This window comes from Camponotus vicinus, unplaced genomic scaffold (assembly GCF_025532165.1).
Source record: "Camponotus vicinus isolate PSW18456_S1 unplaced genomic scaffold, iyCamVici1.0 SCAF_1, whole genome shotgun sequence".
NCBI lineage: Eukaryota > Metazoa > Arthropoda > Insecta > Hymenoptera > Formicidae > Camponotus > Camponotus vicinus.
The window spans coordinates 8355122-8381137 of record NW_028141945.1 but is presented as its reverse complement, the minus strand read 5'-3'; the positions used below and the strand labels follow the sequence as shown (position 1 = coordinate 8381137).

Here is a 26016-nt window from a genome sequence, read left to right as displayed (position 1 = left end):
CTCTCTTGCATTTTTTCGTTGAATAATTTCTGTGAGTCGTTATACAACAGTAAGGAAATATTTTTTTCTACTTATCGCTCTGTTCAATTTTATATTTCACATTTTACACCTTTCTTACTTTAATGTATATACAGCACGCAGTTAATACTTAATTTACTGTAAAATTTATTATTTTATTTTCTTCCAACACATTTTTAAAATATCCTCTAAAAATCTTTTTTCCTTAAATGTAAATTTACAGATAATGAATGTTGTTGAATAAACTTTTGCTTGCAGTAATATTATTTAAAAACAGATGTATTGATGTGTGCATGTGTGTCATACACTTTGACGTATCATACTTCAATAATTTTCGCGATTTTATTCTAAATCTCTAAGTACTCACCAACTTGAGTGTTTGCAATTGTCGTAACATAGCAACAAAAAAAATTTGCGTAACTTGCAAAATAGAACTAAAATTTTCAGACTCTAAGATTACCAAATATACGCAGAATAGTTGAAAATGGATAACATACTAATGTAGTTCATAAAACTTAAAGATTTATCATCATTGGTCTCGTCAAACTTTATCGCAATAAAGATAAGAAAGTACATTCAATTAACACAAGGAACAAAATTCTTCTTTATCTAACATGTCGTACAAATGAATAATAAATGAACAATAGAATGATTATATAATCATGCATACATCATGTATAATAAAAAAAATTAGCTTTTAAAATTTTAATATAGTAAAAGAATGATAATTTTATACTTTTTTAAATATTATTTTTAATATTGTTCTTTTTTATAGTTATACTTTAAATTAAGATTTTATTAAAGTAATTCAAAAATAATTTCAAAATAAAATAAATCACAATTACAATATTTTTTTTAATATTCCATTTAAAATTAAGATTAAAGATTATAATTTATGATTTTATGATTTTTTATGATTTCTTATTTTTTTTTGTTGTGGCGTTTAACTCTTTCTTATTAACTATTAATTATTCGAAAACTATAACAAAGATACTTATGTATTTATTAAGAAAAAATTGCTTGAAAAATCTGTAAAAGATACTTGCTTTGGGATATTCTGTATAGTGAAATGAAAGGATCAACTAAAGCAGTACTCAATTAAATATCGATAAAGAACTGTGTTTATTCTCGAATCTATCAATTCCTTGTTGTTTTTCACAATCGATACGATGTCACGTGATCAATTTAGTATATCATCGATTTAATTCACTTGCACTCGTTGATATTTGTTAACAACAAGTTATATTCGACATTCTTCTTGCCAGTTAAATTTATCCGACAGTTTTTCGATTTGTTCACACATACCTTTTTTCTAATTTTTTCTCACTAATTTCTCATCGAACAATCACGAGATAATTAACTAATTATAGTAACATGCGAATTAACGGATCACGCTAATTAGCGAATATTGTACTTGACTGCCGCAGAAAGGATATCTATGTCCTCGATTTTTCTCTCCTGATTTCTTGAAAGAACATTAAGTATTCACTTAATACTCTAATACACTAAGTTATAACTTTTGTGCTCTATGTACAAGAATTATTCGTCGCACAATTTTTCTGTTCATTCGTTCTAAAACTGCATTTTCTACACTCAAAATAGGACAGATGTACCTATATATATACGTATATACTTTAAAATATTTTGAAGAAAAGTCCATAGTATAATTATGCTTGCCTAGACATTTTCCACAAATCTTTTCGACTAGCAAATTATTCAGGAGTGCAGAAATTTTAGAATAATAATCTTATAATAATTTTAAATGAATTTAAAGAAAGAAGGACACACACAGTGTAGAAAATGCATCTAAAACATAGAGAAAAGTCGTAATTTCTCTTCAACGCTCGCACTCGTATTCACTCGCTCATCATTCATTCAAATCAACTCTCGTACCATCGTCTGTGTCGGTTTTATGTTACATATAATTGAATTCTATCTCGCTACCGACAACCGCGTCTTCACCGCCGTGATGCAACTGCAGCGACCAAAGCTGCACCACGACCACTGCCGTCTTGCGAAAGCATTAGATCGAACTATAACAAAAAAGGGATTTTTACTAAAAATCATTGGAAATTGTGAAATGTTATGTTCATTATAATAGAGCATTTCATCTGGTTTTTCCAAATATGAAAATCTATATTCTACATATTGCATTTTTATTCTATATATTGCATTTCTCTGCGACGTTATCAATGTTATACATCTCTCTCATCTTTCGTTATGTTTCATCATTATTCTCACCTTGTAAGGCTGGAGTTCGTTAATCTTTGCTGTCATGAGATCGTGGAAGTGCGGGTGGAATCGATACACCGAACCGTCGATGCCCACAGTGACATTATCTTCGCTCATTTTATTCAGCAACGCCGCTATTCCTGCGCTCACCAAATGCGCCGCTCTTCTGGATACTACTGAACAAACGTATCTCACGTTCTCGCAATCCTGATCGCTCACATTTCGCAGTCCCAGTTCGGCCAATATTTCCCGACAGTTTGTGTATCTTCCCTTAGGATCGCTAAAAAAAACTCATAAATATTATATAATATTCAATCTTTCGAAATTTTTGCATCTTAACTCTCAATTAATCATTCGCGATGACTTATTTTAGCCGATGTCACTAGACTTAATTCTTAATAAATAGCAAATTCGTATGATTAATTATACTATGAATCGAACGCCTTTGATGACCTGAATGATGGTGATATCCAAATTCAATTCGTACTTACTTTTCAATCTCGGAGACGTATTTGGTGAAAAATTTGCCGCGGTTTCTGAGATCACTTGGACATTTGCCGCCGAATAGAAGACCGGCATTTACCAATTTTTCGAGAACTAGTCTTGTCAGTTCACCCATGTACATCCCCGAGATCATCTTCTCAAATAGTTGTCTCGTCGGATTAATAGAGTTTTCATCTATTGCGCGATCAAATTCAGTTATTATGAAATCCAGCACACCCTTTTCACCGAATGCACCCCATTCTGTGTTGATGAGCATATGGGCCTTATTTTCGTCATAGTTGCCCGGAATTGCACACTCCGCATTCTTCGTTTTCTCGACGTAGCAGGCATTGCTTCCAGTACCTTTAAATGCAGAAAATTTTATTCTGATTTATCAAGAATTTATAAAGAAAAACAGAAAGAAAGAGAGAGAGAAAGAGAAAGAGTTAAATAAATTTGTTCTCAATTGTTGAACGATCTTCTGCCCCTAGTTTGATTATCTAGTCTGTATTAAATTTACAGATAAAATTATCTAAATTAAAATATATGATTGATTCATCTGATTAATATTAGTAACATTATAGTGATAATATTTATATTGTACGAAATTTCCTTATTAATGCAAAATTAAATATTGCATACGTACCGACAATTAAACCAATTCTGCAGTTTTGATTTTTGAAAGCACATGACATTAAGGTGCCGGTGGTGTCATTTAGAATTGCGCATACGTCGATTTTAACATCCTACGGAAAATATTGACTAATTAAATTGTATATGAGATATATATTAATGATTATATTATTAATATTAGATTACACATACACATCTATATGAAAAAATGTTATCTCTTACAAGCGTAATGTATTTTATAAAGGTTAATTAATAAGTAGTTTATTTATAATATATTAATAAATTTAAAAAATTGAAATTAATATTCGAATATAAATTGTTATTCTAAAATATTTTGCTTCTTAATTGTTTCTCAATCTTCTATAAAGGGAAAATGTTAGAATTATATTTAATTAACATTTCACATATATGTAGACACACATAAAGAAAGCAAATATTTTATAATCCATCAGTAAATTCAATCGATGCTTTTTTTATATTTTTTTTTTTGATCTCACAATAAATTATCATAATACCAAACTATATTGAAATGCTCGTCCATTTTTTGCTTATGATAATTTCGCACTTACTTTTCTTCTACTAATTGCTTCTTCGAGAAGGGCAACAACATCTTCGCCGATCACACCACTGCAATTGAATCCCTTGGTCCATCTCACCAAGTGACCCTTTGTCAATCCATACTGAGTCAGAGGAAAACTGAAGGTGAAGCCTAATGGCAGTATCTCATTCTGTAGATTGAGATCTTTTATAAACAATGACAAACATTGAGCGATGTGATCGAATAATTGGGTACCGGTTCCCAGCATCAAACTCTGTGGTATCGCGTAGATTTTGCTTTTCATGTCGGATTTTTGGCCTTCCAGCGTGATTAACAATACTCTGAAATTTGTACCACCCAAATCCAGCGCCAGGAAATTGCCCTTCTCTATAAATAAACGTTTAATAGTAATTTGACATAAGTATCCCAATAATTGTAAATATCTTTAATAGACATATGCAAAGCAAAATGTTCATAATGACTTCTCCACAGTCCTACATGAAATACAATCACACATGACAAATTTATTTTCAATTTTCTCGTAAAGGAAACTTTAAGATATGATGTATGAAAGATTAAAATATGCGAAGAAATTTTTTCTTTATGTTTTCAATTTGTTTTTCACATGAAAAAATTACTTGCTTTTTAATAACATGAATTATGCTGTGTTTTGTAAAAATTTAATTTTATTTTGAACTTTTTTCCTTTCTTTTGTGACTGAGAAAGCTGGAAAATATAATGCGACTTTTTTGTAATAGTTATGGCAAAACGCATTTTTTTATTTACCGGTGCCATTTGGCAGATCCTGCACATAAGTGGTGAAACACTTGACGACTGCATCATCGTGAGTCGTCCTTGATAAGCCAGCATTTATCTCATCAGTGAGCTTTTGCATGACGAGTCGGAGCTGATCATCGGACAGGACGAGGTCCTTGCAGGCATCTCGTATCTGCGGATAAAGAAACGAATGATGAGGCTCGTTATCGATCCGTACGGCAGTGTTATTGGGTGACCTTGGGTCGTCCTTCGATACCACGCGCGTCGCGTACGCGACCACGAAACGTTGCATAATGTTCTTGCTCCTATTGATGCGCATATAACATCGAGAAATTTTTAACACGAGAGACGATCGATTTTCTCCCGATCGATTTCTGACATCAAACGAGAGACTGTTATTTCCATGGGATATCTTAAACTTGCCAAAAATTTTAAGATTTCTTGGGCTAATAAATATTTATTTCGAAATCGACTTTATTTGAAAGCTATATTAAACTATATATTGATTCTTTTTATATATTAATTCTGTTTAAATGAAAAAGGTTCTACATTATACATGTATAAATAATTTTATATACATATATAGGGTGTCCCATTTTAACTTGGACAGTAAAATATCTCAAAAACTAAGCCCAGCAAACAAAAATGTTTCAGACAAAAGTTGTATAGTTTCGAGGGGGACATAAGATGGTACCATTGGTTTGACCTTGAAGAGTTATTTGAAGGTCACGAAAAAATATGGAATTGTTAATTGCAAATTACATATTTTTTCTTCAGAACAACTATGTGTTTTCTTTACACCAATTGATTCCTCTCATTATTTTGTACGTAAAAGTATTAAGGTAAGATAATCGAAAAATGAATATTTTACAAGATATTTTACGGTTTATGTAAAATTAAGAAATTATTTCAAGCCTCATAACTCAAAAAGTACTTAACGAAAAGGTACTTAATTATAGTGTTTTGGAAAGCTCTCGAGATAAGCTACAAGAATATGCAATGACAAATAGTAGGTTCCATTTAAGAAATTGAAGGTGACCTTCATGTGACCTTCAAATAACTTCAAAAATTGGTTTGACCTTCAAGGTCAAACCAATGGTACCATCTTATGTCCCCCTCGAAACCATACAACTTTTGTCTGAAACATTTTTGTTTGCTGGGCTTAGTTTTTGAGATATTTTACTGTCCAAGTTAAAATGGGACACCCTGTATATATAATTATTTATTGATAACAACATTTATGCATTTTTATATTTATATATATTGTTTTTCCTTTTCTTACTTTATTTATTTTCTTTTTTATTTGTTTATAATTTTATTTAGTGATTATATTTATATATTTAAAAAATGTTTCTTATTTGAAGAAGGAATAGAAGAATAATTACTAATTTAGATAGTATATTTCTCTTTACATTTTTTATATAAACTATTCTGTTATTTTGAATTTGATTGTGTATCTATTCAACAAAAGTTGAAGATATATTTTATTCAACACAAAAATATACTTGAAAACAATTGGAAGATATATTGCAAATATCATATTTCCCGCCAATTTGTTGTACTCTTCCTCCCACCAAGAATGAAACATCGATCTATGACGTCACTGACACACCCGCTCGCTGGCCAATAGGATTTATCATGAATGAATAACATAGATGAATGTGCAATACTCACGCAAATGTACTGACTATACTGAATACAAGCATGATATGCAAAAGAGCGCATAGTAGATAATGCACGTGGCATAATGTGCTGAGAATTTCAGTTAACTTTTTTTACAACTTGCTAGCATATTGGCAGTACATCCTAATATCATAAATCCTGACGAAAGCAAAGTCCCTGATTATATTATAAAGCTAATAGGCATGTGGGCTTAATAATTTCCAACAGAAAATTTTATCTAAATTAAGTTGTTTTTTAATACAATTTTATTTCTTAATTCTTCGTGGGCGACCTGTTGCGCACATAGGTCATTATTATTCTGAAATATATAGAAAATGGACGTCATTTTATCAATCGATAGACATAACATATCATAAATTCTGAATATAAGTAGAATTAATAATTATTGAATTAATATAGAATGTTTGATATTTTTTTGCATAAATAGAAGAAACTTTGATGCATAATTAAAAAGTAATTTTTTTCTGAGAACACAGTCCTTTTTTTTATTATTTAATATTAATTAGTCTTTTATTTTAAATATTTGTTGCAAATATTATTTTTTAGAATGTAGAATATAAATATTATCATACGTTAACAATCAATAAAGAAAAAACAAGAATAATGAATACATCATAATCGATCACCGTTTCATTATTTCTGAACAATTATGTGACTACATACGTTTATTAATTACATGATGGCAAAAATAATCAATATAGATAGAACTGTTTCCGGAAAATATATTTTCTTGTCATCAGTTATTGTGATATTGTAATCATTGATATAATTATTAAATATAATATATACACTATATATTGTTTTAATAAATTCTGTTTTTCGGTACAAATTCAAACGAAATTGAAACGAGATAAAGATTCAACGCGAGATTATTATTTTTGTTCTTTTAATTAACAGAATGTCGTTTGCCCATTGTACTTTATAGCAGTAAAAGCTATTAAATCATCTGCTCCTGTTTGTTTATTACTTGCATATATCACAAGATAAGAAAAGGCTCGACATGGTTCTCGATTAATACTATCAAATGATTCCGTTATCGCGCTGTTGATGTCGTCATCGTTGACATTTAAAAGAGACGCGGTTTACATTTCTTCAGCGAGATTAATTCCCCTGTGTTGTAATATCTCCGTTTTATACATATGATTATAATTTCTTAATCCTAAGCTCTTGTTTCCTAAAAATTTTATATGATTGCAATTTTTAATAATTTTTTTATCTTCATAGATTTTTAGCGAAAAATAAATGACAAATTTTGGATTACATATATCTTTCCAATATTGAACGATTAAACTGATGATATGCAATTCGATATAATCCTAAGATAATGTCGCTTAATTTTATCGAAGAGGTTTTTTCCACTCATTTAAATTCCCACAATTCCAGAAGAAGCAAATATATTTAAGAAGGAATTCATTTATATATAAAATTCCCCAATATTTCAGGAATAAAATTATCACGATTTGTACCATCGTTTATTATTCTATTATTATTATTGTATTTTTTATGATATCTTTTCGCTGTCTCTCAAACTTCTTTCTTTATTATTTTAGCATTTTAACTTGCATAATTAAAATTTAAAAAATTGATTTATCATTCTATATTCTCACAAATGCATATATACACATACATTTGTTTCAGATTAGTGATAGCAAATTTTTATTTTACATCTTGAAAACTTCGCTTCTATTCTCATTTTGTTCTCTATCAACGTTTTAATTTTGACAATATCAAAAATTACTGATCATTGATTACTGCATTCTATGTTTTTTTTTCAATTTGTCTTTTTGTTTTATTATTTAAAAATTTTTTTATTTTTTATCGTCTTCTATCGATCTTTTCTATCGATCGTATTTTTTTGTCGCTTAGTCTCTTTTTGTTATTCATCTAACCTTGTCCCTCACCTTTCACCTCTTATATCATACAATCTTAATTTACATACAAATGGACAAGAAATTTCTTTTGCTTTTTTTTTTTTACAACCGTGTAAAGATACTATACCATTCTCATTTCTTTTCCTCTTCCATCCCCCAACTTTCTTTCGCACTTTTTTAACCTTAGCTCCAATCTTATCTGTCAAATTTGGTCCTCCGGCATTTTTCATCTTTTTTCGATATATTCCAAATGTAGATTACATTATTTCCTAATAATTTTCTAAGTAATGGTCCATAATGTTATCACAAATCTTCTACCTAACCTTCTTTCTGTAGGATCTCTAATCTCTAAACAAACGTTACATTTCACACAAACATACATACATGTGCAATTATCTTTTAATATAGCAATGTTTTACACTGCAAAAAAAATTCTATTCTTTTAAATCTCTTAAATTTTGCTTCATTAATTTTCTAGATTTTTCTCGAATACTATTCACATTAAAAAAAAAAAATATATATATATATATATATATATATATATATATATATAATATATATACAGAAGTATATCTTTAGAAAAAAAATCATATTATTTTAATGCGATATATTATACTTAAAAGAAATAAAAAGTATAAAAAATGTTCCATAAAAGATAGAGATGTTTAAAAAAATATAAAATTTTACATACAACACAATATGGCTCTTTTTATTCTGTAGAATTGTTGTTAATATTTTCGTTTTGTATTTGAGATAATTAATTTCAGAATGCTGAAGGAATAATAATAATTATTATTATTATTTTCCGATCTCATATCTCGAATTTCATTTCTAACCTTTTGATTTTTTTTCAAACGACTTTTATTGTTAATTTTATAGTTTTATATTTGAGACACAATTAATTTTAAAACACTAAAGGAACAAATAATAATAATTTTTTCCGATCTCATGTTTCGAGTCTCACTTCTAACCTTTTGACTTTCCCTCGAACTTCTAATTTAAAAGTACTCATAATACTTTATATATAAAGCACTTTGCTCTTTTAATACAGCTTTCAATACTCGAAATATATAATTCACTTAAAAAAAATTATCACGTTTTTCACACAAAATTGATCAAGATTTTCTATTCTCATTTCATTTTTCTCGTGATAAATAATGATATAATTTTAACAAAATTTAAAATGACAAATGAAACATATGTGCATTTTATCTAATTTAAAATGGAAATAATATTATACGTTAATATGTAACGATTACAATCATATAAAAGATATCAAAAGTCTTTCTCATCTATTTTCTTAATCGATAACGTTTCTGTTTCTGCTCCTAACTTACCGAATTTTTTTTAAACATCCTCCAATCCAAGTACATATGATGTCACACTACAGACATACACAGAGACACAGATACACATTTTACCCTCTAAATTTTTGTTAACCTTCCATTTTTCAATCACTTGCTCACCTCCTGCTTGATCAAGTCACTGCACAATAATGTAGATGTCTTCATGGCCCTCCCAACCTCGCACTCGGCAGCGCAGCCCTCGAGCAGCTTCGTGGTTGCTGATTAGAGTAATCAGCGGAAAGACGCAAATTAGATCACGTGTCGTGACGTTTTTTTTACGTAGTTGGTTTCGTAAATGTTATCGAGTAGAGCTACTAGTTTAGCTCAACTAGGAAGTTTTTTCGATTTCTGATAAATACACAAGAGTTACTAGATATCTCTGTGAACTTTATATCGCGACTGCCTGGAACGACGGCGCTTGTTCCCCACGAGAACGATTCTGGTGGAGGGAATGGAACTTGTCTACGGTGGGGCAAAAGGAGGCCATGGAGGAGGCAATGGTGATCAGTGATGGACTTGTTCCTTTGATTCGCCCGTGATTTTTCTAACTGATGCAAAAAATATTGCTTTTCTGAAGATATTTGACGGAATATTTTATTTTATGAGTTCGTTGCATATATCAAATATCGAATCTCGATAGATTCAATTTTAAAATCCTAAAGTAAATTCTTTTTTTATTCGATTATCTTAAGATTTTTGATGATTTTACCCTTTTCAGTTTCTTTCAGATTATTATGTTTTATTTTTTATATTATTTTGAAAACTATACTATATGAAACAATGTATTATATATATATATATATATATATATATATATATATATATATATATATATATAGTTATTATAAACATAGGAATGTATAGATTATATATAATTAATATGACTAACGAGAGAGAGAGAGAGGGAGAGAGAGGGAGAGAGAGAGGGAGAGAGAGAGGGAGAGGGAGCGAGAGGGAGAGGGAGAGGGGGGGGAGAGAGAGAGAGAGAGAGAGAGAGAGAGAGAGAGAGAGAGAGAGAGAGAGAGAGAGAGATAATCCCTAAATTCGTAACATCGAAAATCGTAAACGTTTGCAAGTGCTTTAAGATTTATTTATTGATTATTATTCTAATATTTTTGTTTGTATAAATATATTTTCGAAACACATTTATATTACATAATTATAAGAATATTTTATTTATCTGAATTTTTTTTTAAATCGAGATTAAATAATTTTTATTTAATTTAAATAAACTTAAATTGTGATTTAATAATTATACATGCGTTCTTAATATATTTAAAAAATTTCTTTTAATCAAAATATTTTTTAAATTAATTTTATATAATAATTTATATAATAAATTTTATATAATAAGTGTATGAAATTACTAAATTTTTTCTAATCTTTCTAAATTATTTGATTGTGAATCATGTGAATTTAATATATAAGTGTATTTAATTAAATAAAAAATTTAATAAAATGATAAACTTAGCAGTAATATTTAAATAATTTATAATATCGAATTTTTATTTTTAATTTTATTTTTAATTTTACTTGGTTCATAATAAAGTACTGCTTAATAAAAATTTTATTTTAAAAATATTTTATGATATATTTAGGATTTTCATTTGAGCTTTAGTCGCATGTTAATTTGTGATTAAATATATATATATAAATATTTATATTTTTTTTAATTAAAATATATATATATATTTATAATTATAAATATATATATATATATATATATATATATATATATTTATAATACATATACATATATATATATATATATGGATATCGCAAAATAAAGATCGCCCAAATATTAGCGTCATGAGTCGGCACTGTAAAATCTGTTAGAGATGGAAAGGGATGTGCGTGGGGTGGCAATGATAGCAGAGAAAGAGGGGTGACTTTCCCCTCTTGTTAAGATGGAGGCTCGCCTTTGCAAGGGCAAACAGGTCAAATACTTTTTGAAACGATTATTCTCTGAAATGCATTCTCTTCATTGCATTAGTATAATTGGTATCAGTATTAAATTGATTGACCAACCGACATTTAATATTCTTTTCATTAATTATTCCACATAGTAGGATGCATTATTTCCATTTTTTGGGTCGTTTTATTTAATTATTTCAGAAAAAAACTAAGTTTTTTTATAAAAAGAAGGAAAAATGAGAAAGAGAAAGAACAATAAGAGAAACAAAAAATCTTTTATATTCTAAACAAACTATGTAACAAACCATTTTAATAGTTATAAAAATTAATTAATTTAATATATTATTAAATTTAATATTTGATGAAATATTGCGTTGAATTGCAGAAATGATTAAATATTTAATTCTTATTGTTAAAACTTTATATAATTCTTTAATATAATTCTTGATGCCAGTATTATGTGAAACATCTGTAATAATTCAGATTAATTTGGATTATTCTGGTGAGTGAAAAACACTTTATTTTGAGCAAGTTTCAATTAGCATTATTAAATAGCAGAGATATGTATGACTGTAATTAATTGATATCGAGAAATTTATCGAAGCTAAACTTGCGTCACTATGATGAAATATGTTGTGCGAGACAGAACTTTTAAATTTAAAGAATGATGCAACATTTCAGCAGATTCGAATACGAAGGAGTGAAAGTCGAGTCGCGATTGGACGGCTTCAGGGGCTCGCCCGTTCAATCCTTCGTTAGTGATGTCATCGAGTCTCTTCGGTTAAAGAGACTTTGTATTGTGTCTTATAAAGTTTTCTGTTCTTTTCAGTAACAACTTCTGTATTTTCCTTGCAAAGTTATATCTTTTCATTTATTTTTTTTAATATCTGTTATATTTGTTATATTTTATACAAATTTATGAATTTTTTTCTTTTATACACTCTTTTATCTCCTTCCTTCTTTATCTATATTCTATATCCTCTTAACAGCTTCAGAAAATTATGGTATAAATGAATACATATATTAGATAATAAATAATTAAAAATTAATTAAACATTGTATTACAAAAACAATTTTTTTAGTTGTACCTTATAATTACATTCTTTAATAATACTGAAAATTGTTTTGAATTTCGAGATTTTTTACATCGTGTAGTGTGCTGAATTGATAAATATTGCCACAATTTATACGTAGCATTACGTTATCTGTGATTCTGCGAAAAAAATTACTTCATGATAAGTTAATCTTTCCTGGTTTAGACTTATAACCTCTCTAAGCTGTCCATAAATATAAGCCGAACTGATAAACAACGACCGACAAGATAGTGACCGATAGACCGATAGCGACTGTTGTTTAATCATTGTTATTGACGCAATTTCATTTTTTGCACTTGAAATAATCGAGGGGGGTAAACCGCTGATCAAAATTATGTACACTAATGCCTACTAATGCCCAATTCCTGGGCATTACTGCTAAATTTTTAAAATTTAATAATTTAAATTTTAATAAATTTAAAATTATTATTTGGAAAAAAAGACTTAATAATACTTTAATAATACGCATTAATACTTCAATAAAACCTAATAATGCCCAAGTAATGCCCAGTAATGCCCAAGCAATGCCCAGTAATGTCTCAAATCTGTACACCGCAATGCCCTCAGCGGTTTACCCCTCGGAAATAATTAGATTAGCATGAATTATTGTAAGAACACTTTCGTAAGAAGCACATTTTTTTAAATGAATATGCTCTTCACTATTAAAATACGTATGCATATATAAGTAAAATACATAGTTGGTTATTATATTTATTAAAATATTTATTTTATGTGCTTCTTATAAAAATAAATATTTTAAAAATACGATAACCAATCATGTATTTTACTTATATATTTATGTGCATACGTATTTTAATTATAAAGTGTGTTCATTAAAAAAATGTACTTTTTTACTATTATTATTATTAAAAATATGTACGTGTATGTGATAATATAGTAGGAAAATAGATTTTGTAAATAATTTATAGTAGTAATCTCTTCTTCACAATAAAGGAGTAATTTGTTTAAAAAAAATCCGGTTTTATAAACATCGAAATGAACAAGATGTTTTTTAACTTGCGGGTTCGATGACGATAACCCTCGACAAAGCTATAATTGATAATCGACGACTCTGCATAATAAATGCGATAACAATAGTACTCAATTATATTGTTTATCTGACGGATTTGTATTCAAACGGAAACGTCCGGTTTTATATGCGTTTTGATAAATATCGAAACATCGTTTGAACAAAGAAGCTCGCATATACATGTAATTTCTTGTTTTTTTCTTGCATTAATTATCTCACCGACAATCAAAATCCGCATATCATTTTAGATAAGATTGCCACAAGACCCGATATCATTATTTCATTAAGGTTATCATAACGATATATTCTTTGATTGCATCACGTTTCCTCTTTTGGATAAGAAGATATATCACAATAAATGGTAATCACCATCGATATCTTTCTTACAATGAAAAAATCGATCTCTAAATTGACCAAAGAAGCTGCAACTAAAGTGGCATTCGTGCTATCATATGTTAATATGAGCTAACATACGATATACATATGGAGCAGCCAACATATGATACACATATGGGGCATCTTAGTTATTTTTCGGCAGGACAAGCATAATTCAGACATATGTATTTTAGGGATATACCTGCTCCGAAGAAAATGCGTACGTTCAAGAATTCACGTACGCACTCGCTCCAAACTCACGTGCGCGATCCGTTGCACATGATGTAACATATATTTGAAATTGAGAAAGTTTAGACTTTCAATACGAATATATAATATTTAATATAATATAATATATAGTATAATATTTAATTTTAAAATGATAAAGAAATGTTATAGAAATTTCTCAATTTTTTGTACAAATTATTTTCATAAATTACTATTACTATTAATTACAACAAAAAATTCATTTTGTAAAAAAACATATTACTTTAGCGTGATACGCGATACTTGATTATCAAAAAATATTTACTTTGCAAAATCAAAATATAAGACTAAAATTTTTAAAATTCGATATTTTACATGTAAGACTTATATCCTATATCTAATGTAACTAGAATATGTTTCATCGTATATAATCGAGACAAATGAAGACAGAATTTACAGTGAAGCTTTGGGCATGAAACAGGATCGTCGCGATGTTATATAATAGCTATCAGCAAAAAGTGCGATGTTATTACACTCATTACTTATATGTGTTGTGCACAGTAATATAAAATACGTGACGTATGATAATATAGTCAATTGTTTATGCAGCCAATGATAGTAGCGTCAAGTTACAGCGTCTCGATTAATCATGTGTGAACGTATAACGAAGTAATCTTTTATATTCAAAAGAAAAAATTAAAGATTCTTCTAAAATGAAAAAAGAAAATTGTATGATGACATTACAATGTGATATACTGAGAATTCTTTTTTACGCATTCCGGCAAACTGAAGGAGATAAGATTCGTAACGCATGATTAATATTCAATGTTAATGACGTCAATGCGACAGAAGTTTGCTAACACATTAAATGTTTTATTATTATTTTCCAGCATATCAATTACTTTATATATATATATATATATATATAAAGCATATATATATATATATATATATATATATAAAGCATAAAAATATATATAAATATATATATATATATATATATATATATATATATATAATATACAATTTTCTTTTTTCATTTTAGAAGAATCTTTAATTTTTTCTTTTGAATATAGAAGATTACTTCGTTATACGTTCACACATGATTAATCGAGACGCTGTAACTTGACGCTACTATCATTGGCTGCATCAGCAATTGACTATATTATCATACGTCACGTACTTTATATTACTGTGCACAACACATATAAGTAATGAGTGTAATAACAACGCACTTTTTGCTTAAATAGGAATATATATATATATATATATATATATATATATATATATATATTCCTATTTAAATTTCCTATTTATATTTTGTCATGTTAAGTATTACGCATAAACATGCAAAATATGCTTATATTTACTGACTCAAGCGATATTCATTTATCGAAACTCTATCGCATTCGACGATGAAAATATACAGAAACAATGAATAGCTTTTAGAATATTTAGATTTTTTCTTAAATTAATTAACATAAATTTTTCTTCCCATTTTAATTTACCATTTCATGTTCCATATCTTCATTTAGAAAATATGAATTTATTTCAATCTTCTGTTTATTTTTTAAACAGGCTGAATTTCGAACCGTTGCTTTTTTGAAATATTTTATATAGAATATTAAACTTTTTTATATAGATTATTTATTATAAATTTTATATACATTAACTCTCGCATCATATTTTCCTAAAAAAAATAGAACATACACACACTTAAAAAATTTAATAATATCCTTCTCTTTCTCTTTTTTTTCGGAATAAGCCATTTTCACTTTACAATTAGTTTGATGAGTTATAGGAAGTTTATATAAAAATAGAAAGCTTTAAAAATGAAAAACAGTTTTAGTTCGGAATATTACAACCTGCATTAATGTGCATCTTTATGCTAATTACTCTTCTATCAAATTTATGTTATCAAAAATATTTATATATATATATATTACATGTAATATTAAAATCAAAGAAAAATTATATGGATTTTTCAACTTTTTACATTTTTACTTTAATTAATTTTTAAAAGGTTGCAAAAATTTAGGAAAAACAAAAATATATTTTGTTAAAGAATCATTGAATAAATCAATATTAAATTATTAATAACATGAATTATTAATAAACATTTATAAAAATATTTAATAAAACTGAAATGTTGAAAATCCACTATTTCATGCAATATTTAATAATATTTAATATCATGCAATATTTAATAATATTTAATAATTTTTTATATTGTTATTTTTAATTTTTCAATTTTTCGATATCTTCCTATTTAATTAAATATTTTTTATCATTAATTTTTTTTATCTAATTCATATAATCTACGTAAAGTATTAAAAAGAATGGATTGCCTGTTTTGACACTTCCGGGGTGCACATTTCTGTTTCATTGCTCTTACAACAAGGTCTTTGGATGAGCACCGTAACTGGCTGGAATTATTGTGCTAGCTAAGTGCGAACAATCTTACACACATATAAAGATTTTTGAGAAATTTTTAAGAAATTTCTAATTATAGTTTTTCTCTATGATTTTCAATTATGTAATTTTTTATTATTTTCAATAATAAAATTTTTACTTATTTCTTTTCATTATTTTATGCATTGTATATCGTATATCTCTAGTTATATTTAAAGACATATATAAATAACTCTTTATTTTATTAAGATATGATTATATATATTTATGAATAATTATACGAAAATTATATACCAAATTTGCTCCAGGTATATATCCATGTTCCATATTTACAAGAAACAAGTACTTTCTTTAAAAAATATTATTGAGATTGATTATTAAGAAACGTTATAAATAAAATTATAAAATGACATAAGCATACTATAATGAAGTGTGTTAAAAGCGTATAATTATTTTCAAAATAAATAAACTATTTTTCAGAAATCGATAATAAAGGTAAAAGAAGAAATAAGATAGAAATAAAATATATAATAATAAATGAGAACATTCAGATCACTATGATCAAACTTCAAACATTGGTATGTTCGTATGATACATCTGTATGTACAATGAGTCATGATCTCAGTAATCGTAAAATTTGCTCTCCGTAACGGAAATAGTTTCGATCTTCATTGTAAGCCAAAATTTTATTAGGTAAAGATCTCTACTAAGTTTTAGTTAAAAATTGATCACACATATTTAAGATAGATAATATATGTAATTTATGTTTTTTCTTTATTTATTATTTTCTTTATTTTATTTTTATATAATAATAAATATAATAATTATTGAGGAAAAAAAGATTGAAAATATAAATTAGAGTGATGGTCTTCGAAATAAATCTTTTGAAAAAGAAAGAAAATTTTACATATATAGATTAATATTTTTTTAATTAATAGGTTCAAAGTTTTATAGATATATATAAATTTTATATCAAATATTGGTTTTTATATAATGACAACCTATATTTATTTTTATACCCGGACATTATTTATATAACATTAAATCAAAATAACAATAAGAACTTCTTTTAATCAATTTTACAGTCAGTATTTTAGCTATCACATTGATTTATGAAATCTATTTAGCTTTTTGTTGTTATGATATCAATATATTTCAGATATCAGCATTAATGAATAAATATCATCAGTTTTAAATTTATGCACTTATGATAATAAAAATAAAAATCATAATTAACAGTCTATATTTTGTAAATAATAGTTAAATAAATATTTAATTTAGAAACTAATGCATAATGATTTAGTAGAAAAAAAATATTTTTAATATACATAATATAAAAAATACACAAATACAATACAATGCACAAATATAAAATATACACAATACAAAATATACACAAATATAAAAAAATGTACACTTTTATACAATAATTTAAGATATAATTATTACAAGATTTTATTGTTTAATCTTGATATTTTAAAAAATTGTCAAAGGAATATTTTAATATTAACAAATTGCAAACAATCAGCACACAGCTGATTTTAGATTAATAAAATTTTCAAATGTACCCCATGTAACAGCTGACCGAAAGATAGTAATGTAATGACCTAAGAAAGCTTGAAGTTTTTTATATAATTTTTTAAATTAAAATATATGTATTTTTTTGCCACATTTTTGGCTCACATGTACAAAGAGTAGAGTTTTCGTGCAATAAGAAGAAATGTACAGTTATATGGCATAAATAAATAGAATACCTAAAAATTTCTTGAATAATATTGTCCAAATAATAATTCTTTCTTTGTGATATTTTATAAATAAAAACACGTGTAAATTACCTCGATCGTCGGATTTAGATGCAAATCCTCGTTCTCATATCTCCGCGATATGTCTTTCTTGCTATAACACTTGCATAGCTTACTGAATAATGATCTGTTTTTCGTCTTCATTTCGATAGTTCACCTTGGTACTTTAATCTTGACTCTTTCCACTATCTTACACTTTCCTAGCAAAACTGTATCCGTAACTAGTCTTTGCACGAATGACTGCACCGTCCGTTTATCGACTATCTGATGTGAGAGCAATATCAGGAAGCATCTGACCCTGAACAAATTCTTACGAAATAATTTTGGTCAGCGTGTTATTAGCGCCATCTGAAAGTATTTCCCTTTCAAAGTACAGTACGAATATACGAGGACGGAAAATCAATATGGCACTAGCCAAAATCAATCGTATCGCCAAAAATTTTGGAATCGCAAATTATACATAAGAAAGGGAATACTAATGAGAGAAATCGTATTTATAATAGGAAAGATGCCACTCTCTCCTCGAAAAAATTAAAAATGTAGAGAAAGAAGAGATGAAAAAGAGCAGCCCTCTTGCGTTTCTGTGTGAAATTTTCCTGTGGATTTTCCAGAAAGTTGAAAAGATGTTTTTTTAACATTGTTTTACAGCTGAAATTTGTATATCGCATCCGCAAAATTTTAATATCCCGCCATTTTGCCTCTAACAGAATCAGGCCTGAGTGTGTTTGAATAAGGCATTATATTTGTACGGCAAATTTTTTAAGCATATTGATTAGCTGCTTTTTAGAAACTCAAAAAATTTTCTATTCTGCAGCCAATCAATACGCTTAAAAAAATTTGTTGTATGGCAAATGCAATATCGACCAAAATGTACAATGTCCTAGCATGTAACTTCCTGGCTCGAAATTCAAATGGCTTACAAGATAAAACGCATATTGTTATTCTAAAAATAAATGTAAATATTTTTTATCTGTTATATAATATATTTATAATACATTTGAGAGATTAAAAACTGTTTATTATTTACGTCTCTCTTTATGAAGATAAAGAGCGATTTAACAATAAAATACTAAAAGACATATATTTGAGGATAGAATAAACGGTTTTCGAGATAAATTAACGAAATAAAAAATGCGGTTTTTTGCACCACATATTAAACATAAATTGTCCAATAAAATCGTATCTTTATACGCGTGTCTTAATACGCCCTATAAACTATACTTTATATCTTTACAACATCAATAAAGAATACACGTATTTAAAAATAGAGCATAGTTTATTTAGTGATATACTATTTTTTTATTCTTATATAGTTACAAAAAATGTTTGGATTAATTTCAAGAAAACAAGATTTTTCAACATTTTCCTTTTATTTTACGATTTAATCCTCTTTTTTTTCATCTTATGTAGGATATAATATATGTAAGAGGAAACTGTGCTGTAACAGTCTATACTAGAAATAATAAAAATAAAAATATTATATAAATATTATATTATATTATTATTAGAACGTATGCAAAGAATGAAATTGATCCAAAATTCATAAATGAATCTAATGATTCGAATGATAATCGAATGATAATCTAATGTTTCTTGATTATAAATTTTTTTTCACGAATCAGATTAGATTATTATTTGGCGATTTTCTTTCTAAATTTTTTCGCAGCACACAGATGGAAATCGCATTCACTATTATTGCATTCTGTTCTACTACTACTTTGGAAATAATAAGATCTTGTTTTGTGTTAAAGCCATATCATGCGAATAATTTTGCACTCTGTTTTATAGAGCATCGATCATTCGAATCTGTTTCATGAGATTCGTTGTGTCTGTTAAGAATTAGGGCAAATTAGTAATTTGCACACAAAAACTCGTGATACTTATGCAACAAGGCTGTTAAGGGAGAGAGAGATCATCGACTCACCGATTGGTCAATGTGCTCCCAGTTCTCCCTGACATAGTCACAGACTTGTTCGGTCATCGTTTGCGAATGAAAAGGAAAAAGAAAAAAAAACAATGAAAATACGAGATAAATATCGATGGAGGTCGTGATTAGCGACAGGTAATCACGATTCTCTTGAGATCACTGCGGGCTTACATCACGGCCAGTATTCACGGTCGCAAATATAGCCAAGCTTGATCCTTGAATGTGTGTGTTTTGCTTTGAGAGTGATTATGTAGATGCGCTTTCATCGCGTACGTGTTTTCTCGGAGTATTTTGGGCGAGAACAGAAGTAGAGATGGAGCTAAGTAACGCGCAGGATAGATTCGAACCTACTAATAAAGTACGTTTCAAACTCCTCGCGATTACTTCGAAACAAGAAAGCGAAATAGAAGATGAATCTGAAAAAAATAACTCGCAATCATTCTGACGTCGATTCTGATCCAAAGATTATTCGTTATGATTCATAAATTTCAGCACTCGGATTCTCAACAAGGGCAAAAGTCCTGCTTCAAGAATGCAATAAATCTTTTCATAATTCAATGATGCGATCATCGTAAGATCCAAGTTCATGTTAGAGAGATGAAAGTTCATTTTTAATATATGTACTTGAATGAATCGGAATTTATTCCAATATCCAGATGTCAGCGTAATTAATTCGAGCGTAAATTAGAGAACTACTTATAAAAATTGATTCATTATACTTGCAAAATTTCATTCATTCATTATACTTGCAAAGTTAAATTGATCGAATTATTTTTAATTTTGAAAATGAATGGCTAGTGTTTGCTTGCGAATTCTTGAATTACTTTTTTCTCTTTGAAAGTCGGAAAGACATTATACTGGATTTTATTAAAACACAATAAACGCTTTCGACAGTAAATGAAAGATTAATGTCATATAATTAATAATAATCCGATAAGATAGAAAAGAGTTCAAATTTATTTAGGATTCTATCTGATTTTTTTTAAAATATTGCTTTCAAATATTCATAAGAAATTCACGAGTTTATCTTATCTAGGTTCGAATCTATTTCAAAATTTTAATGTCAATGTCCATTTCATATTTTTTAACTGAATCGCAAAGTCGCTAATCGATTATATTTCTTTGAAACTTGCGTATAGCTTTTGAACATTCCGTCTCATTTTGTTTACTTATCGTTAAAAATGTTATGTAAAGTTTTCATTTATTGTTATATTTCTCTAAAACATACACAAAAACAATTTTTCTATATTTTGAACTGTTTACAAATTGATTCGCTTAAGAAATCAGTTTAATATAAACTGTTTAACTTTAATCGTAATTTGTTCGAGTCTTTGTCTGACTGAGCCTTGATCACTGGACCAACACAATGTCAGGATGGCCGAGCGGTCTAAGGCGCTGCGTTCAGGTCGCAGTCCACTTCTGTGGGCGTGGGTTCGAATCCCACTTCTGACAAATCCTTTTGTCTCAAGAAATAAAACAACAATTTATACGAAAAAATATAAATATTACGCAATACACTAATATATCTTCATATTTGATATCGATCGCTGCTAATAAGTAAAGAAAAGCAAATTTATTTTTCTTTTCAAGAACTATTCTATAAATCTTCCGGATCATTTGTGTGTATTAACAATAATAATAGTCAAAATAAGAGCAATTAATTTTTGACATCAAAACTTTTCAACAATTGTTATCAGATGTTAGCCAAATGATCAAGTAACGTTCATTAATTCAGATGAAAAGACTTTGTCACTCAAGACATAGTAGGTCTCAAAGACATAATTTATAATTATTAGTGTCATAAAATAAAACGAACAATGCTCGTAAAATAAAATAATAGTCTACATTGAAATGTAGACTATTAATAAATATCATATTGGAAAATATATATATTTATTGTGTATAGTCTGTGTCACATTATATGTATATGTATAACAAAAATTATTTCTATTTAATCAAAAATTATTTTTCATATCAGAACAAATCTTACATAATCTTTGAACTATATATACGTCATATAAATAATATATAAAATATATATAGTTCAAATACATAGTTCAAAGATTGTGTGTGATTTGTTCTGACATGGAAAATAATTTTTCGTTAAATAAAAATAATTTTTGCTATATACAATATATATATATATATATATATATATATATATTGTATAAGTGTAAGATACATCCGCTTTAACTGAATTTAAATATAAATATAATCCATGTTCTATAAAAGGTTTTTAAATGCGTGCATCTCTCTGTAGTATTATGAATCGGCGCATGCGCGGCCTACGTCAGAGGAAGAATTTTCAGCGAGTCCACTGAGCACTCTTCGTCAACATGGCGGATAGCGACTTACTCGTTACGATCTCGGGCGCGGCACTTTCGCTGCTCTTCTTCGAGAATGTCCGCAGTGTCGGCAATCAGGTAAATTCGATCGTGTCATAATTTTTTAATAATTTTACATGACTTTCTGCCGATAAAAATTCCGTTGCTCAAGAAATTAAACGCGCGCTTTTGTTCTCTTATAACCTCTACGTGTGGCGAAAATGACGTTTTGTAATCTTACAGATGGGCTTCCTTCTCGGGGAAGCGCTCGAATTCATTGTCAAGACTTACACCGACTCGGACAATCAAGTGGAGACCGTCAAAATTCATATTAGTGAGTATAATTGCCTGGACGCTTTATGTCTACTTGTAAACAACGAAAGAGATGAGAGAGATCGAGTGCAGAAAGTACAAATCGAATTAATTTTAGAAAGATGCAAAAAGTGCAGATGATGAAAAGGGCAGATGATAAATATTTAAAAACGTCAGATTTTAATGAAAATATGTGTATTTATTTGAATTCTTTTTATACATAAAACGAAATTTAAAAACAAAATTATTGTTTAATGTTGTAAGAAAAATAGATCATTAAAAAGTCAAGTTTTCAAGGTTAGGAAATCTGTCATATAGATCGAATAAGCGCGCAGATTTATATAATATATAATCAATATATCCTGAGATCATCTGATTTGATTTACTTAAACGTATTTATTAAGAATGTGAAGATTTTCATGTAATTATATTATAAACTTTAAAATTGTGGAAATCTTTAGTTCTCCTACGAGAAGTATATTATGCATTAAAATAAAAATGTGTAAAAATTAGAAATCTCTATTAAATATCTCTATTAAATGTTTGAATATTTAACTACTGTAAATTAAACAAGAGATTATATTAAAATAATTATGTCAGAATAATAATGGCAATAATATTAATAATAATAATAATATAATAATAATAATATTGGTATTAATCACACACATAATAAGCTATAAAAGTTTATCAAGTTTTACGTAAAAATTTTTTAGATAAACAATTCCATTTTACCTATATTTATCTATATTGTCAAAAAGAATTGTCATCTAAAAGTCATTTAAGTAGAAGAATATTAACAACTTTCATGTTCTAATAAGGACTTTAGTATATTATTATTATTATTATTATTATTATTTATAATTTATATTTATATTAATATTTTATAATTTATCATACTGTAAAAAAATATTAATCATTCTTTCAGATGTAGAGGCCATTGTAACATGTCCTTTGGCTGATCTTTTACATGACTCCACTAATCACATCAATAAGGAGAAATTGAAGGATTTTGTGCGTGATAAAAGCAAACAAGTGATTGGTTGGTTCCGTTTTCGCAGAAATACTACCAATTTAACTCTTACATTAAAGGATAAGCTTCTGCATAAACAGTTTGCCTCACATTTCTCTGGTGGAAATGGCTGTAAGGAGGATTTCTTTCTCACCTGCCTTCTCAATGCCTCTACTTCTGAAACATCTGGCACTCACAAGTTTCGACATGTGTTCCTGAGGCATAATAAGCGAGGGTAAATATTATGTTAGGATGTGGGAATTAATCTTCTTTCATTTATAAATTTATTCTTTGTGATTTAAATCTTTTTATTTTAAATTATTGCTGACAAAATTAATTACATTTATTCATCATGAGTATGTATCTTCAAAGACTATAACATAATTATGAGAACTTTTATCTTTACATAAATTTGTTCAAATTCATCATTTAATTTCAAAATATATTGATTACATTATAATTTTACATATTTTCCTTTTTCGATTGGTGTAACTTAATGTTCAATCATATTTAGAATCTGGGAATTAATCTTCTTTTATTTATAAATTAATTCTTTGTGATTTAAATTTTTATTTTGAATTATTGCTGACATGAAATTAATTACATTTATATATCATGAATATATATCTTCAAAAGCTATAACATAATTATGAGAACTTTTATTTATATTTAAAATGTGAAATATCTCATAAATTGATATTTTTAATAGATATATCCATATATTACACAAAAAATAATTTTTACTTTGATGAGTGATGAAAGCTATTTATATTATTGTCTTACAATTTGTTTCATTATTGATTATTATAGGATGTTTGAACCGATATCTTTAAAAATAAACAATCTGGGAGATGATGCATCCAGGCATGATGGTTCAGATTATAAACCGACACCTGTCAGAAAGTCTACACGCACACCTGATAGCTTTACTAAATTAATAGAATCATTGAAGTGAGTAAATATTTATTAATGCAATAACTATTATAATATATTATTTCACTTTATCTCAGAATATAAGAAACTATTTTCAAAATCTCAGTTTGTTGACCTATTAATTAAATGTATGTGTGTGTATATATATATATATATATAACTGCATATATGTTTTCATAGTTTGAAATATCAAACATTAAATATTAATTAATTACATAACATTTATTAGTTAGTATTATATCAAATATTATGAATTTTTTTAATGTCTTTTATATATTTTTTATATATTTTTTTTTATTTAATAGGAAATTTATACTGTAAACTGTTCTTATATATTTAATAATATTATTTATCATTTATTATATACCACTTTAATATTGAGTTTTTTTTTAAACTCAATGTTGTATATGCAAATTTCTCGATTCTCTATGTTTCTACAAGTTTATTGTTACTTGAAAAATGGCAAATGTTTTATAAAAATTGAAGTTCATTTTTGGAAAAAACTGTGATTTTAATATATAATATGTAAAATGTTTGCTCATAAAAAAATATTTACTTCATATTAGAATGTTGCATTAAATTAAAATTAGAAACCTTGAACTTATCTTCTTATATTTTAACATTGAATATCAATAAAATATCAATCAGCAATTAGTATAGATATATATTCTTTATAGTTTGGATGTGGCGAGGATAGGTGAATTAGATTCTTCCATGCTAATTCAAAAGGCTGCTGAACATCATTTGATGTTACTGATTCCAAAGGTATGCGAATCCGATCTGGAGGTAGCCGAATTAGAGAAGCAAGTACACGAATTAAAAATCAAAATCGCAGCACAACAATTAGCCAAAAGGTTGAAAATCAATGGCGAAAACTGCGATAGGATCTCCAAGGCAAGTAAGGATAATTGCTTTTTGGAGAAAATCGATTCTTCGAAGAAAAATGAAGTAAGGATCGGCGATGACGCGTGTCTCCAAAGAGAACATATTCCATCTTGTGTATGTAATTTTAAAAATTTATTTAGATATTAAGTGATACAATATATATAGTAATACAATATATCTCAAATAAACCATACTTCTTTTGATTTAT

At 27.4% G+C, this 26016-nt stretch overlaps 2 protein-coding genes and 1 non-coding gene across 9 annotated transcripts in view; 2 read left to right on the top strand and 1 right to left on the bottom strand.

Moving 5' to 3' along the window:
* LOC145972056 (BRISC complex subunit FAM175B) overlaps positions 1–26016 on the top strand; it is a 31984-nt gene that overhangs the window by 4463 nt on the left and 1505 nt on the right. The window contains exons 2-6 of the mRNA XM_083100276.1: positions 22603–22765; positions 22910–23000; positions 23907–24225; positions 24801–24941; positions 25601–25922. Coding sequence (XP_082956402.1) covers positions 22679–22765; positions 22910–23000; positions 23907–24225; positions 24801–24941; positions 25601–25922 — 960 coding nt within the window. The 5' untranslated portion in view covers positions 22603–22678. The remainder of the gene's footprint in view (positions 1–22602; positions 22766–22909; positions 23001–23906; positions 24226–24800; positions 24942–25600; positions 25923–26016) is intronic.
* Positions 1122–20520, bottom strand: Hex-a (Hexokinase A). Of its 7 annotated transcripts, none has more exons than XM_083100221.1 (8): positions 16908–16955; positions 16550–16627; positions 4691–4853; positions 3936–4291; positions 3380–3479; positions 2742–3096; positions 2260–2530; positions 1122–2051 (listed from the first exon to the last, which is right to left on the bottom strand). In XM_083100221.1, exons 1-8 carry the CDS (start codon positions 16938–16940, stop codon positions 1977–1979), a joined length of 1431 nt encoding a protein of 476 aa, XP_082956347.1. In that variant the 5' UTR covers positions 16941–16955; the 3' UTR covers positions 1122–1976. The 7 variants fall into 7 exon arrangements, with proteins under 7 accessions (XP_082956347.1, XP_082956384.1, XP_082956357.1 ...); XM_083100258.1 differs by lacking the exons at positions 16550–16627; positions 16908–16955 and adding exons at positions 9573–9619; positions 9702–9995; XM_083100231.1 differs by lacking the exons at positions 16550–16627; positions 16908–16955 and adding an exon at positions 20340–20520.
* Trnal-cag (transfer RNA leucine (anticodon CAG)) lies at positions 21711–21794 on the top strand. Its single transcript has one exon. It is a non-coding gene; the product is annotated as a tRNA-Leu (tRNA).

What these genes read in the sequence shown, in the direction of transcription:
- Hex-a (XM_083100211.1), bottom strand. Translation starts at nt 18,559, where the DNA reads ATGAAGACGAAAAACAGATCATTATTCAGTAAGCTATGCAAGTGTTAT. An exon ending in ATCTAAATCCGACGATCGAG is followed by an intron (nt 4,854 to 18,448) that starts GTAATTTACACG and finishes CTTTATCCGCAG; the next exon opens with ATACGAGATGCCTGCAAGGA. An exon ending in ACGAACTCCAGCCTTACAAG is followed by an intron (nt 2,052 to 2,259) that starts GTGAGAATAATG and finishes TTTTTGTTATAG; the next exon opens with TTCGATCTAATGCTTTCGCA.